Raw genomic sequence first — 15,591 nt, forward strand, 5'->3', positions numbered from 1 at the left:
GGCAGTTCAGACCCACCGTGTACGCGAAAAGCTAAATAAAGATAGTATTAGGCTACATGTGTTTTAAACACATGCTTGTCAATCAGACAACACTTCTATGTTCGTTTTTGCTGTCAATTGTGGAAAAAATTATCCATGAAAGGTTTATGATAAACCTGCTAATTGAAACTTTAATTGCAAGTGCTGTGTGGTGAAGGCCTGGGATGATAACCGTTTTCAAGGTATACTGTGGTTGGGAAAAGTCAAGGTTTTAAAACCACCAAAATGTTCTGTAATATCGTTTCTAAGGTATTTGTACATTTTTTGTTCCTTTTTTTTTTTTTAGAACAACAGTATCTCCAGCAGAATAAAATTCCAAAGATTCCATTTTAAATAGAAAAAAAATCTGTTTTGGAAATAAATCAAGACAGCAGAAATTAACAGTTAATTTAAATGATTTAGCCTGACATGTTTTCTGTTCAAAAATATTTAAAATGTTTCTCCAAATGAAATATATTGTGTTCAAAAGAGAAAAAAGTTTTAGTTTTTTACCCGGATATTTAAAAAGAACATATTTTAGAGAAGTAATTATAATACCGTGAAACCGTGATATTTTTATCCAAGGTTATCATATCGTCAGAATCTTCTACTGGCCCATGCCTATGTGATGCGCGTGCACAGGAAGCGGAGTCAGATTTTGATACAGCCCTTGAGCACAGATGACTTCATGACAAACACAGTGCATAATATAAAGACAGAATGTGGCGGACAGCTGAGAAATCTTTGCTGTATTCAGTGACTGGCACACTCTCCCCTGCCGCTATTCGTGGTGCTGTTAAGGCTCTGTCGGCTCTCTATGTGTGTGCGTGGTAATAGTCATTATGTGCGCTCGTTATAATCATTATAAATATGCCGATCAAACTGAATACAATCTTACATTAACAACACATGGCAAGCAACGCATTATAACAAATAATCATAATAGATTATAAACAACCCAACAAGTTGTTTAGCACATGTGCATCACTGCTATTATGTTTACACATGTAATATTTAACATGTTTGTAATTTAACAATGTACCTTGTTACTTACTGAGTTATTAACGCACAGCAATACCACACAAAGAAAGGACGGACTTTGGAGGAATAAACAATGTGAGGTAAGCTTGTCATAGTGCACTGGACAAGTCTGAACAAGTTCGACCCACGCATGAGCAGGGCAATTACGTAATCTACTGGCTAAAAGATATTGGCCTAATTTTGACATTGGACCGATAACATTAAAAATAGCGTTTATCTGCCGATAACGATATCATGCATCCTATTAAAAGTAGTATGTATGGCTAACAAAGTGACTGGGCATAAGTCACACACAGATTTCAAAATGTATCATTCACTTAGACTGCAAAATAGACTGCAATCTTATACAAATGTATTGTTTACAATATGAAAAAAATATATTCTTTTCATGGGTTTATCTGTGAGAGCAAGAAACATTGTCAAAATGCTTATGTAAGAATGATAATTGACTTGCAAATATGCAGTTTTAAAATGGATTAAAGCAGATACAAGTTAAGCGCCATTTCAATTAGCCAAAATAAGAACAGTGCAGCACTAAGCAGATCTCAACTTGCAGTTGTTATGAATCTACCAAATATAAGCTAGAACCAAACTCATTCAACTGTATAATTAACGTTACTTAGTATTTATTTAAGCGTTAGAGCTGCAAAATATATTGTTTTAGCATCAACATCGCAATGTACATATCCACATGTCACATCGTAGTATGTACAAATTCAAATGGGATTATTGTTGACTAGGCATGGGATGATAACAGGCATAGGACAATAACTGTTTTTAAGGAATCCTAATAGATATGTAAGAGCTTTTTAACATGTTTTTTTTTTTTTTTACAAACAATTTATTTAGTTTTTTAGGGCAACAGTATCTCCAGCAGGAAAGGACACTCCATATCAAATGCTACAGGTCAGCCCATGATTTAGCAAACATTTAATAAACAAATCACTTATAAACCAACATCCTGCTGCTATATGTACCTGAACAGTGCAGTGGCTTACTTACTTTATTTCCAAATAAAAGATATAACAAAAGATGCCTTTTCAAGTTGTAAAGAAATCTGTTTTGTAAACTAATTAAGATAGCGGGTCAATGATTTATTTTAATTATTTAGCCTAACATGTTTACTGTTATGAAATATTTTAAATGTTTCTTAAAATATAATATCTTGTGTTCAATAGGAAATGTTATTTTATTTTTTTTACCCAGAAGAACATATTTCACAGCAAAAAATACTGTGTCATACTGTGAAACAGTGATATTTTTATCCAAGGTTTTCATACTGTCAGTCTTATACCGGTTCATGCCTAGATGATTACCGGTTTTAGTTTAGCGCAGTTTGGAAAAATCAAGGTTTTAAAACTGCAATAATTTTTTTCTGTTATACCATTCCTAAGGTATATGTAAGGTATTTTTTAAAATGTCCTGTAAATAAATATGTTTTTGAAACCATTAAAAAAAGCAGAAGTCAATTATTTATTTAAATTAATTAGCCTGGAATGTTTACTGTTCCAAAATATTACAAATGTTTCCTAAAATAAAATATATTATTGTTAAAATATATGTGGGGGAAAAAAACTTCCGATATACCGAACACCATTGTCAATATCGATAAAAAAAGATTTGGAATGTAGTTTAGGAATGTAGTTTCAGTATGAATCGCTATAGTTTTATTAAAATGTGACTGCTGAGCATGCGCCTTGGAAGTTATGCCAATAAGCTTAGGGTCCAATGGAGGGATGCGACTTGCACAACACGCATATGGCAGTGATGCAAATATGCTGTGTAAGCGGCGTGCACGTGAACGAACGCATTTTTCAGCAACACCTAGTTTAAAACATCTTAACTTTTCCAAATGCTGCAAGCGCACTGCAATGGTTTGTTCATTTGTCATCCTCTGAGAAAATGCTTGATGGTCGTCTAGTTACTAGAGACGCCTGAGGAGTTCATTGTAAATAGTAAAGGGAAACCACGCGCATGCTTGTCACTTCAGGTTAGAATAAAAACACGTGTGAAAATAAGTGCCGTATAGCAGCAGTGAGGAGATTGCATATAAAATAGAATGTAAGGATGTCATCCAAGTGGCTTTCTTGTGCATCCCAGCCACTAGCACCTCAGCTGAAAGAGTTTTTAGCACAGGGGGTAATATAGTTATTGAACTTTACAATTTGTAATGTTGCAATATGTGTTTGAATAATGATGGCTGGTTCCTTTACTTGAAAGCTCAGATTTGATTATCATAATTTGTGATGTTGACAGAGTTTGAGGTTTACTGTATTATTATTTACAGCTTAAAGTTCGCTTTGATTGTTCAGCATACTTTACCATTGCACACACTTTGTAACATTTTATTTATCAAGTTTAGGAGTCTCTTTAACTCTTATGTTTATTTTATTTTAAATAAATCAGATATATCAGTTAAAATTTTTTTGATTTTGACTAGTAAAACTATTTCCCTCAGTCATTTTGGTAAATTAAAATAAAGTGGTTAAATATAAGAAAATCCTAAAATTTCCTAAATGGATTGTTTAAAAAAAGTTAATAATTATCTATATCGAATAATATGAAACATGATATCATGATAATTGATTTTGCAATATCACCCAGCCCTGGGTGAAACAATAGTATTTTTATCTAAGGTTATCATACCATCAGTAACTTATACTGGCTTATGCCTATTGCTGGCTAGGAGCCACGATTTGGAATGCATGTAATTCGTCAATTAATTGCAACGTGTAACTATTGTGGTTAAACATTCAAAACTTTTTGTACACTCTTATACATTTGCAAATGGTGTTTTGCATTTGTGAAACGTATTTTATGAAAATGTATTTTTATTTTGTGCACATGAAATTTTTTTTTAATATGAATGAATATTTTACACACGTGAATTTGATTTTATGCACGTGAATTTGGCTACGCATGTGTACATCGTGTCTTTTGCGTGAATTATTATTGAGTCTAATCTGTCTCCATATCTCTGGGCATTTACAATGTCCCCTGCAACGGAAAAAAAAACCCTCTCATTTGGGACTGAGGTTTCTGGGACAGAGATATGACTTGGCCCAGGTTGACAGCAGTGTGTAACGTTGTGCATTGTCTTTCCCCCACTTGAGAGGACAAGCCATGAGTGAGATAGAGGTCTCTTTGCGGTACAAGTCAACGTCTGCATCAATCTGAACAGTGTGCTGTGTTTCTGCAGTCCCCATGACTGTTATTAGTCGTATTCCCCAACTTGTATTTTACCACAGTCTGGCAGTGCCTGCATAACGTTTTTTTTTTTTTTTGTCTGTCACCTTTTCTCCTTTCTCGTATGTTTTTAGAGAGAACCCGAAATACTTCCCCACATCCGATTTAAAACCCGCTTTAAGTTCGATCATTTCCAGCTCTTTTTCATCCCCGCTACTAGCAGCACACTCCATTTCCGCATTACTGGATCTGTAGCGACAACAGACCGCAAAGGATGATGGCCACGCCTGGGCTGATGGGAATTGTAGTTTCTGCCACCTCCCGTTCGCTTCATTCGCCTGAGCAAATTTTCTCAGAAGACCTATAGTTTTATCGAGTCATGCGACTAAGGTAATATTTACAAAAAATTGCTATTGCAGTATGACGGTATTTACAATACCGTTACATCCCTAATTTATACCATAGTAATTGTAGTGTATTGAGTGTGAGATGGCAATGTGTGTATTTTGTGTTCTACATTGTTTGAATAATCGTGAGTTACTTTTTGGTTGGCCATCTTCTGTTTTTGTTACTGCAGACTAGTTCAATTAAAAGAAAAAAGAAGAAATGCCTGCATGTGTTTAGCGTTTTTCTTTATTGCAAACACAACACAATCTGGTAGCTTTTTCGGGGATAATTATTGTGATATCTCGACTGTAACAGAGAAATACTGGGAAATGTATATAGACTTATGGTATTTCAAGCCGTTCAGCCTTATAATCTTAAAATGTGGGCAAAATCACCTGTTTTGTCATAACTTTAGACATTACGCTAGAGAAACATTCAATTACTAGCTCGAAAGTTTCTTTTTCTTTTTTTATACACACGATTATGCTATCGAACTGCAAGTCTTCTTGACCTAAAATAACCCAGCAGGTCAGGGTGTAGCTTCTCATGTGGCAGGATGTCGTGAAGGAAACCACACGAGTAGACAAATTGCCATGCTCACTTTAAAGTTACCATTTTAGGTTTACACAGGACTCTAATGAAACTCTGCAGGATGACTGAACAACTTCAGTTCAAGAGATAGTTTACCCAAAACTGAAACTTCTGTCACCATTTACTCACCCTTCACTTGTCACAAAGCTGTTTGGCTTTTTTTTCTTCTGTTGAACCCAAAAGAAGTTAATTTGGAAACCTGTAATCACTGATTTAACATTGTATTTCTGTTTCCTATTATGCAAGTCAGTTTTCTAACATTTTACAAAATATCTTCTGTTGTGAAATAAATTAAGGTTTCGAACGCCTTGGGGGTTGTAAAGAGAGAGTAAATGTTTAGGTGAACTATCCCTTTCAGTGCAGCTGGTGAATTTAAGTTACACTTATTTTCAAAGTTGAACATTTATTAGGATATGATTATTTAATGTACTCTGAGAAACAACTGAACTTATCAAACTTTTAATAAAAAATTCCAACAAAGACAAATTTTTAAGTGCCCAAAATTATAAATATTGAACTCACCCCATCAGCCAGTCCATGCTGCTGGCAGCTGATCCACGCCAGCTTTGACTGTCACCGGCTGTCCAGCGCTATTTGATCTCTATGAAGTGGTGCCTAAATGTGAAACAGTTTTTGACATGGAGCTGCTCGTCATTACGTTGAATGTTGGTTTTTAAAGAGCCACAGCAGCTGGAGATGTCAGCACTGAGGTGTCGGAGCAGAGCTCAGTGTTTTGGGATCCGAGCCGAGCTCAGTGTTTTGGGATCCGAGCCTTGGTGTCTGTAAAGCGGGCAAGTGTTCTGAACGTTTGATGCGTTCAGTCCGCTCCTCGAGTTCAGAAATCCGGAAGTAAACACGGTCGGTGTCTCAAAACTTTGTAAAATGAATATGCACTGAAGCACGGCACACAAAAAACTCTGTCTAGTCAGTAGGTTTGACTTGGAAACACAATCGATCCCCCCACCATCGCTTCCGTGGGTGTCATTGTTTAACGCACAGTCAGAAATACACACAAACTGAGGTAAGGAAATAAATCATTTAGTCTATATTATTATTATTATTATTATTATTATTATTATTATTATTATTATTATTGTTGTTGTTGTTGTTGTTGCAGTTAATGTTATTATTATTAGACATATTATCATTTATGAAACTTGTTTGTATTGTATTTTTAACAATATGGTCATGTCTTGCTTCTGATGTCAATAGTGTAATCAGTTTTATATTTTACACATGTAAACATTTTTTACATAATTTTATAAATATTTTATACACAGAAGTTTCAGCTTTGTAATGAAAATAATTTTGATTGAAAATAATTAATTGGAGCCACTGTATAGCCCAGGTCGCTTCTTGATTTACTGTCTTAGAATTGGTAGTTTTAGCACATGAAGTAGGCAGGCTAGCAATAGCATGGCGTTATTTTCTATCAGCTGTACGCTATTTGATTGGCTAATTATAAAATTGACACTTCCGGTCCGTGAGCTGCTGATCAAGAGGTGTTTCAAACCAAAACAAACAGTTGGATAAACATAAAATTAGTCGTATATGTATATTTATCCCTAAATAACTACATAACATTTATTTATTTATGTATTAGTGAACCCTGCTGGCGACTAAAACCATATTCCCCGGTCAAAGAAAACCTTAGCTATTTGTGCTTGCAAGTGTGTAGAAGAGCTTTCAGAGGTGCTGAATTTTCTAGGTAGGCCTTGTTTGTTCCCTGCCTAGGGCTCAAAAGCCACCTCGCCCCAGGGAGTGCGCGAACAAACCGGGCGCCAGGCCGTGCCAGTGTTCACTGGATGTTTCTCGGCGGCACATTTCGAGCAACAAACACGCAATTTTCTTCTATAATTGAGCCATAACTCACTTTATATCTGTTATCAAGCATCTAAAAATACAGCTCCTGAGATGAAGATCATCTGACAGTCAGGGCTAACGATGAAACTTCTGCTCAAGACAATGATCTGAGGACAGCAGGGATGTTGAGTTGACATGAACTTTTTTTCTCACCACCCCACTGGTCATTTTCTCAAAATAAAATTTTGTTGTTGGAAACTGTATTTTATATACTTAAATTTGACTTTTGCATGCTAAAACTTGAGTAAGAGACATTTTACTTGATTTGGGTCATTAAAAAAACTCCCGACTATCAATATTATGATGTAGGTAGCCTATACATGCTGTAGTCAACCTAAAACCTACAGTAGGTTGACATAAAACCAAAACAACACCCATTCTTGTCTTAGGACATTTTATTTAGCACATTTTTGAATAACAGTAAGTTCATGACATGTTAAATATACAGTAAATCTGCTGGTTTTAAACATACAGAATAATAATAAATACAGGTATGTAGCAAACATAACAATACCCTTATGTCTTAAGACATCTTTGATTAACTTTTTATTACCTACACTAAATGTTGACTAATAACACCTAACTTATTTATTTGTTATTCTAATGTATTGTCAAACCATGTTGCATACAAATACATTCAACAGACTTATATGACAGTGTATTGCTGTAGTGGACAAATAAAACACGAGACACAGGTGTTTAATAAGAGTATAGTTTATTTAGTTTGACCTGCAAACTTATCTAAACAAGATAAACTTTCAGAAAACAGCCCGGAAACATTATGATGCGCGCGCTCGTGAATATACTGTAACCCGCGGTGGTCTTCAACTGTTGTCTTCAATAGTCCTTCTTTGCTCAACAAACTCAGCTGAAAAACAAAGCAAACCATTACAACAGCCAGACATAAGTTAAATCATAACAGTTACCATGGTTTCTATATTAAACTATGGTAAACTAAAGTTTGAAACTATAGTTTAAAATAGACGATGAGTGGGCCTCGCTACTCCCACCCACCATAACCCTCGCAGCGAGGTTCCACTACCGGCCTCCTGTGTTTCCCTGAGGGTCCTGCCTAGGGCTCAAAAGCCACCTCGCCCCAGGGAGTGCACGAACAGACCGGGCGCCAGACCTTGCCAGTGTTCACTGGATGTTGCGTTTATGTACGCAAACCGCAAGGAACTGCAGCCCAGACGGGCCCGAGTGAAGCTTCACGAAGCGGACTTCGTGAGATTGGCGTGGCTCCACTCGTACCGTCGGTATTGAACTCACCTTGGTCCAGTACAAACAGCAACACCGAGCGAACTGACAACGCTGAGAGAAAACCGACGAGCTTTATAGGAATGCAGATGCAAATGTTTACAATGCCACGTCACTGTTGTGAGTCTCGTTGTCATGGTGAGCACACAGACTCGGGAATCTGCGTCACTGCGAGTTCTGGTCTCCTGTGAACGAAATATATTAAATATTAAAAATATATATTAAATATATATTTTGAAAATATATATATTTTTAATTTTTGGTGCTGTCTATTATTCTGGGATGCAGTAGAATATGAAGACAGATTAATATAATTGGTATATGCCCATCTACTGTTGTTCCCATACTTATAAACTTCCGGTGACCGGTTATTGTGTTTTTTCCATTTTATACGGCTCCTTTTACACCATTGATGTTGTAATATAATTAAAATACATTCAGTTAAATAAACTTTGGCATTCATTTAGTTGTTCAAGTGTAAAACGAGACAAACGGCCTATAACTCGCGCTCGCCCTTCAGAATCGGCAGGCTAGCGCAGAAGCTCCATTGAATATACTGGAGTAAAATAAATGCTCATATTATAACGACATGGCGGGGAAAATGTAATTTATTGCAATGCTTTTTGTACAATCTGAGACCTACTTTATTTCGGATATCACTCAGCCATTGAAGATCGCTGATTTTTAAAGAAAACAGACCTTAAACGCGCAGATTTTTCCATTGGCATACAGTTCACCAGATGCACTTAACCTAGATTACTGTCAAATTAAAAGTCCTATTAGCATGCTTCGGCATATACCCTATTAAAGACAGATGCGGGACATTAGAACAGAAGGTGAGCCCGGCTAGGACACACTGCTCTGATCAAAGACTCTAACAAACTCCTAGCGATGGTAATTCTTCTTATTACCGAAATATGGTTAGCGCCTATCAGCTCAGCAAGCAGCCATATTTATGCTACTGTGTAAGGCTGCCCCCTACTGGCGGACATCTTTACTGCACAGAAACTACTTACTGATCAAGGAAAAATGATTAACCCGATCTCCTCTGATTTCTAAAAATACTTATATATATATATTTAAGTGCTTTATAACGAGAAATATCTTTGTTTTAACACATTTTAAACACGATCGTTTTTTAATCTTTACCATGATGGTAGTGCATAATATTTTACGTTATTTTGCCTAATATTCAGATTAGGGATTAACTAAGTTAATAAGGTAAATTAAGCAATTTAGGTTATTTAGGCAAGTCATTTGACAATATCTGTAACCAATGGGAAAAAATCCTAAGTAATTTACAGTAAACACTCAATTAATTTAGTACCATATTACAGTAGTGTATTATACTGTATATTACTCACTGTTAATTGATGCTACAGAATAGTCCTGTGATATTAACTTTAGTGAACTGATAAACTGCAAGGCACTGTAGTATCTATTAGTTTTTTATTACAGTAAACTGTCGTTTATTGTAATATAATATACATAGTTTAATATACATAATTCTTTCTTTCTTTCTTTCTTTCTTTTTTTTGCATTTTATTTTTCAACCTAAACTAAATTAAAAAAATTATAATATTGGAAATATTGTGAAATACAATTTCACATAATGGATAATCATTTTGTCTTTAACTTTATAAGTACAGAAAAGCTTTGTTTTGAATTATTCAGTAGGTTTCAGTATGTAAAATATCAAATTATATTTATAAAATGACATATTGCTACTTAGAATATCAAATTAATCAAATAAAATTATCTAAATAAAGCCCTTTTATTAATAACAAAAACTAAACCTAAAAGTAAACATAAAAACTAAACATAAAAATGAAATGGATGGCAAAGACATTTTTATACACATATAAATAAATTGTTTTAATTATAATATAAAATACAATAAGAATGAAAACATAAACATGTACTATTATTATTTTATTTTACATTATAATAAAATATATTATATTTAAATACCTTTAAATATTATACAAATATATGTTAAAATATGAGCAATATCACATGAGTAGCAGTGTAATATGACTGTACACCGGCACTGTTGGGAGGCATGCGTTAGCTTGAGTGCCCCCCACCATTGGCAATAATATACAGCCATATAGCTGCTACAAGTGTGATATTGCGTTTATACAACAGTGTGACGGCACAGTCATGTATATAAAGAAGAAGATCAAACATGAGAATGTAAAAATCCTTTTGTACAAGGAACTACTTTTTTTCCGCCGTTCATTCACATCTGCAGCTGACCTCAGAACAGCAGAAACCATTGCTACTAACTTCACAAACGTAACTTTACAGCTAGTATTTGAACGATTCTCTAGCGGAATATCTAAAGTGATGACAAATCAGATGATTTTGCTCACATTTTAGGATTATAAGGCTGAACGTCAGGTCGTGGTTATCTCTTTGGGCTTAATATGCGTTTCTGTCATCGTCTTGTGGATGAACATCGTCAACCGTGCTCAAAGTCAGGCTAATGGTCTCTCAGAAGTTATAAATATTTAAAAATAGGCACTATAAATAAAATTGAAAAAAATAAACTGAATAGTTGAATCTGAGTAACTACATTGTTGACTAAAAAGCCTCAAAAGTACAGTATGATGCCCCAAAGCAGCAATATTTATCGTCAAACTGTAGAGTGTCCTCTGCTTGTTGCAGTATGTGGGCAGAGTAACACACAAGGGTGAAGGGTAAAGTCTAGATCGGATATGCGGTCGGACGGACGTGGGATATGCACATTAATAAAGCAGCATTTTTTAATGACACTATATAACAATAATTAATATTTTTACAGTTCTGTGATGGTTGGGTTTAGGGTTGAGTTGGGGGTAGACGTTAATAAAATACAACAAATGAGAAATTTAAAAAAATACATTTTATTATAGCGTAAAAAAATACATTTTATTGGGTATTTTAATAGATAACATAAATAATAATCGGTACAGCAACTGTTTTTACATTACCGTGATGGTTGGGTTTAGGGTTGGGGTGGGGGTAGACGTTAATAAAATACAACAAATGAGAAATTTAATAAATAATAGAAATAATTCTCGTTAACTTCCAGCCGCAAACGTATCCGCTCTAGCAACAACCAGGGTGAAGGGTTATAGAGGCTGCTTGAGTGCTGTTACTAGCCGAATATTGCACTCCTATCAGCCAATCAGATTCAAGAACCTGACAGAACTGTTGTATAAATAAATAAATACATAAATTACATTTCTTTATAACAGTCCTGGTCAAATTCCCTCAATCAGCCCTTGCTCCGCCCAGGTTGGTTGATTGGCACTCGTCTACATTTAATTTCTCCTTAGCGATGTCAGTTTGAACATTTGATCTATAGTTTGAGGACTTGATTTATCATTTAATTATTACAGGTTAATACTGAGTTTATCATAAAAATTAAATATCAAATACATTTGATTTCTTCCTTTGAGAATGCAGTTTAATTTATTATTTGATAGTTTGGGCATTTGATTTATCATCTGGGGAGTTGTTTTGAGAGTTAAATTTATTATTTAATCTTTTTAGGCATTTAAACTTTCATTTTAATTTTGCTAGGAAAAAAACTTCCATACATTACAATTAGAATCACTGCTTGGTTGTAAAAATACAGTCTAAAATAAAACAAAATATTGTAATGTAAAATTAAATAACATATCCGTCAGTTTTTTCCATTTTAAATAAAATAAAATTTTATGAAAATAAAATGTCAAAATTTGAGTGTCAGTTTATTTATTTATTTTCAGTTTATTTAGAACTTTGTTTTTAATTTATTTTTAATATTTATTTATGAATATTTTATTTATATTCTATATCTATATTCTACTTAAAATTAAAGGGAATATATCTGACTTATACTACAATACCATAAAAAAAGAAAAAATATTCATATAAAAATATATTTAACAACCTGTTAAAGTTATAAAATAACACTCAATTAAAAAATTTTTGCAAATAATATATTCTAAAAAATATTTTAAGCACATTTTTGAATAACAGTAAGTTCATGACATGTTAAATATATAGTAAATCTGCTGGTTTTAAACATACATAATAATAAAAAATACAGGTATGTAGCAAACATAACTGGTTATTGTGTTTTTTTTTTTTTCATTTTATACGGCTCCTTTTACACCATTGATGTTGTAATATAATTTAAATACATTCAGTTAAATAAACTTTGGCATTCATTTAGTTGTTCAAGCGTAAAACGAGACAAACGGCCTATAACTCGCACTCGCCCGTCAGAATCGGCAGGCTAGCGCAGAAGCTCCATTGAATATACTGGAGTAAAATAAATGCTCATATTATAACGACATGGCGGGGAAAATGTAATTTATTGCAATGCTTTTTGTACAATCTGAGACCTACTTTATTTCGGATATCACTCAGCCATTGAAGATCGCTGATTTTTAAAGAAAACAGACCTTAAACGCGCAGATTTTTCCATTGGCATACAGTTCACCAGATGCACTTAACCTAGATTACTGTCAAATTAAAAGTCCTATTAGCATGCTTCGGCATATACCCTATTAAAGACAGATGCGGGACATTAGAACAGAAGGTGAGCCCATATATATATATATATATATATATATATATATATATATATATATATATATATATATATATATATGGTTAGCGCCTATCAGTTCAGTATGTTCATGGAGTTACAGTGTTTTTTGCGATGCTCCTTGCTGTGGTTCAAAATAGACCCCTGAAACCTTTGTAGAAAGATTATAATGGTTTCAACTGCCAATACCATTAAATCTTTACAAACATTACAAAGTTTTTAAGCATAAAAACTGTGGTTTATAGTGTGTTTTGGGACAAAAATTGGGATTAAATGGTTTTAACCAGGCGATGCAGTGGCGCAGTAGGTAGTGCTGTCGCCTCAAAGCAAGAAGGTCGCTGGTTCGAGGGTAGGGTAAATTGTGTAAAAACATGCAGGATAAATTGGCGGTTCATTCCCCAGATTAATAAAGGGACTAAGCCGAAAAAGAAAATGAATGAATGGTTTTAACTAAGGCCTGGTGTGGTGGGGCCCAAACTTTAAATGTACAACCAACCAATGATAAATAAATAAGCATTTGCTCATTAACCATTAAATAGAGATCATCTAAAACAGAAAAGATGATCTTTTGCACAATTATAAAATTAAAAATAGGGGAAAAAATAATCCCAAAAAACTGTTCAACACAATGGCACATCGGTATTAAGTGAAATTTAAATTTGGTTTGATTACAAATCTACATCATCCAAATAAAGACTTAAAGGTGAAAATAAAATTGTGTGAACAAACTTTATCATCAGTAATTTCATTCACAAATTAAATAAATAAATCTTCTTTATTAACAAAACATTTAATAAATAATATATAATTAGGAGGATATGCAAAAAAAACATGCCTGCAAAGCTACAGTACTCCATAAAGGTTTAGGCACTTGTGTAAAAATGCTATAAAGTGAGGATGCTTTAAAAATTTAATACATTTATTTCATTTCATTTATTTGTTTATTTTCTTTTCAGCTTAGTCACAGTGGAACGAACCGCCAACTTATTCAGCATACGTTTTACGCAGCGGATGCCCTTCCAGACACAACCCATTTCTGGGAAACACCCATACACACCAGATACACTACGGTTAACTTATTTGACCCAATTCACCTATGTGAACATGTCTTTGGACTGTGGGGTAAACTGGAGCACCCAGAGGAAACCTACACAAACATGGCGAGAACATGCAAACTACACATAGAAATGCCAACTGACCCAGCCGAGGTTCTAACCAGCGAACTTCTTGCTGTGGGGCGACAACACTACCCACTGCGTCTCCGTGCCACCTATTTTATTTACTTATTATCATTATTATTATTATTATTATTATTAACTTCTAATATTTAAATTAAATCAGTTAGATTTCCGGGCAGGTTATTTAGGTGTTTTGTAAATGTTCTTTAGTTTTTTACATTTAGTCTGTCTCTGTTGTTTCTTCATGATGATCCTGAGATCAGAACTCTGTGTGGAGCATTGAGTGCACAAAGAAAGAAAAAATCTCATTGAATACTTACAATTAATTACAAAAACAATGATTGGAAAACTGATTTTTCCTATAAGTATAAGTGAAAACTGAATATCCTTCTAAAATACACTACACCAAAAGATATGAATAATTGACTTGAAACCATATCAAGGTTTTAGGTTAAGCAATTAGTTCCGGGACTAGTTATAACATGCCACCAATAGGGAGAGGTAGATAGATAGATAGATAGATAGATAGATAGATAGATAGATAGATAGATAGATAGATAGATAGATAGATAGATAGATAGATAGATAGATAGATAGATAGATAGATAGATAGATAGAAAGATAGATAGATAGATAGATAGATAGATAGATAGATAGATAGATAGATAGATAGATAGATAGATAGATAGATAGATAGATAGATAGATAGATAGATAGATAGATAGATAGATAGATAGATAGATAGATAGATAGATGTCACATTTAAGATTCTTCTTCAAAAGATAGAAAGTCATATGGGTGTGTTATGAAATGTAGATGAGTAAAAGATGACAGGAACATCCCTTTATGCTTATGACCAGATCTTAGATGAAATCCTATCACACAAGGTTGATTCTTTTAGAGTCTGACCCTGTAAAAATACTGTACAAATCAATACACATATCTCTGATTCCAGACCCGCCGTCTCCTGTCTTTCTGAGTGATGTGCTTGGCGCCTGAGGAGTCAGCGTTACCTGTGACTCAAAAGCTCAGCTGACCTGCCTAACAATTACAAAATGGTGTTTCCTTTCAATGGCATCATCGAAATCACAGGAAAGCACAGATGATGAATGTGGAAGGGAGTGAAGTAAGTGAATAATTCATGATCCCTGCCTCTTTGATGACCAGGAACAACAACAATGCAAACCACCAATAGATGGCAGCACCATACAAAGTTCAACATACTGTGTAGGTGACCAATTTCATGCAAGTAGCCCACCTTGTTTTTCTTTTTTTTTTTTCAGTTATATCCCAAATGATGTTCAAAAGAGCACAGAATTTTTCACAGTATTTCCTATAATATTTTTTCCTTTTCTTCGTTCCTTATTTATTTTATTTTGGCTAGATTAAAAGCAGTTTTAAATTTTTAAAACCATTTGAAGGTCAATATTATTAGTCCCCTTAAGCAATTGTTTTTTGTTCGATTGTCTACAGAGCAAACCACAC

General features: G+C 34.1%; 1 protein-coding gene and 1 long non-coding RNA gene across 4 annotated transcripts in view; both read right to left on the reverse strand.

Annotated features, from left to right (window-relative positions):
• mob2a (MOB kinase activator 2a) overlaps window positions 1-6,080 on the reverse strand; it is an 87,414-nt gene extending 81,334 nt beyond the window's left edge. The window contains exon 1 of one of the 2 annotated variants that reach the window (XR_012399827.1): window positions 5,746-6,080. Coding sequence is in view for 1 of the 2 variants with exons in the window: in NM_001430950.1 (NP_001417879.1) it covers window positions 5,746-5,762 (17 nt within the window). In the remaining variant the exon portion in view is untranslated. 2 annotated transcript variants of the gene reach the window in all.
• A 1,704-nt stretch (window positions 6,081-7,784) lies between these two features.
• LOC141380964 (uncharacterized) lies at window positions 7,785-8,393 on the reverse strand. 2 transcript variants are annotated; one of them, XR_012400408.1, is made up of 2 exons: window positions 8,356-8,393; window positions 7,785-7,954 (listed from the first exon to the last, which is right to left on the reverse strand). It is a non-coding gene; the product is annotated as an uncharacterized lncRNA (long non-coding RNA). The 2 variants fall into 2 exon arrangements; XR_012400409.1 differs by lacking the exon at window positions 8,356-8,393 and adding an exon at window positions 8,101-8,189.
• Window positions 8,394-15,591: the final 7,198 nt, after the last annotated feature.

This window comes from Danio rerio, chromosome 25, assembly GCF_049306965.1.
Source record: "Danio rerio strain Tuebingen ecotype United States chromosome 25, GRCz12tu, whole genome shotgun sequence".
Classification (NCBI taxonomy): domain Eukaryota; kingdom Metazoa; phylum Chordata; class Actinopteri; order Cypriniformes; family Danionidae; genus Danio; species Danio rerio.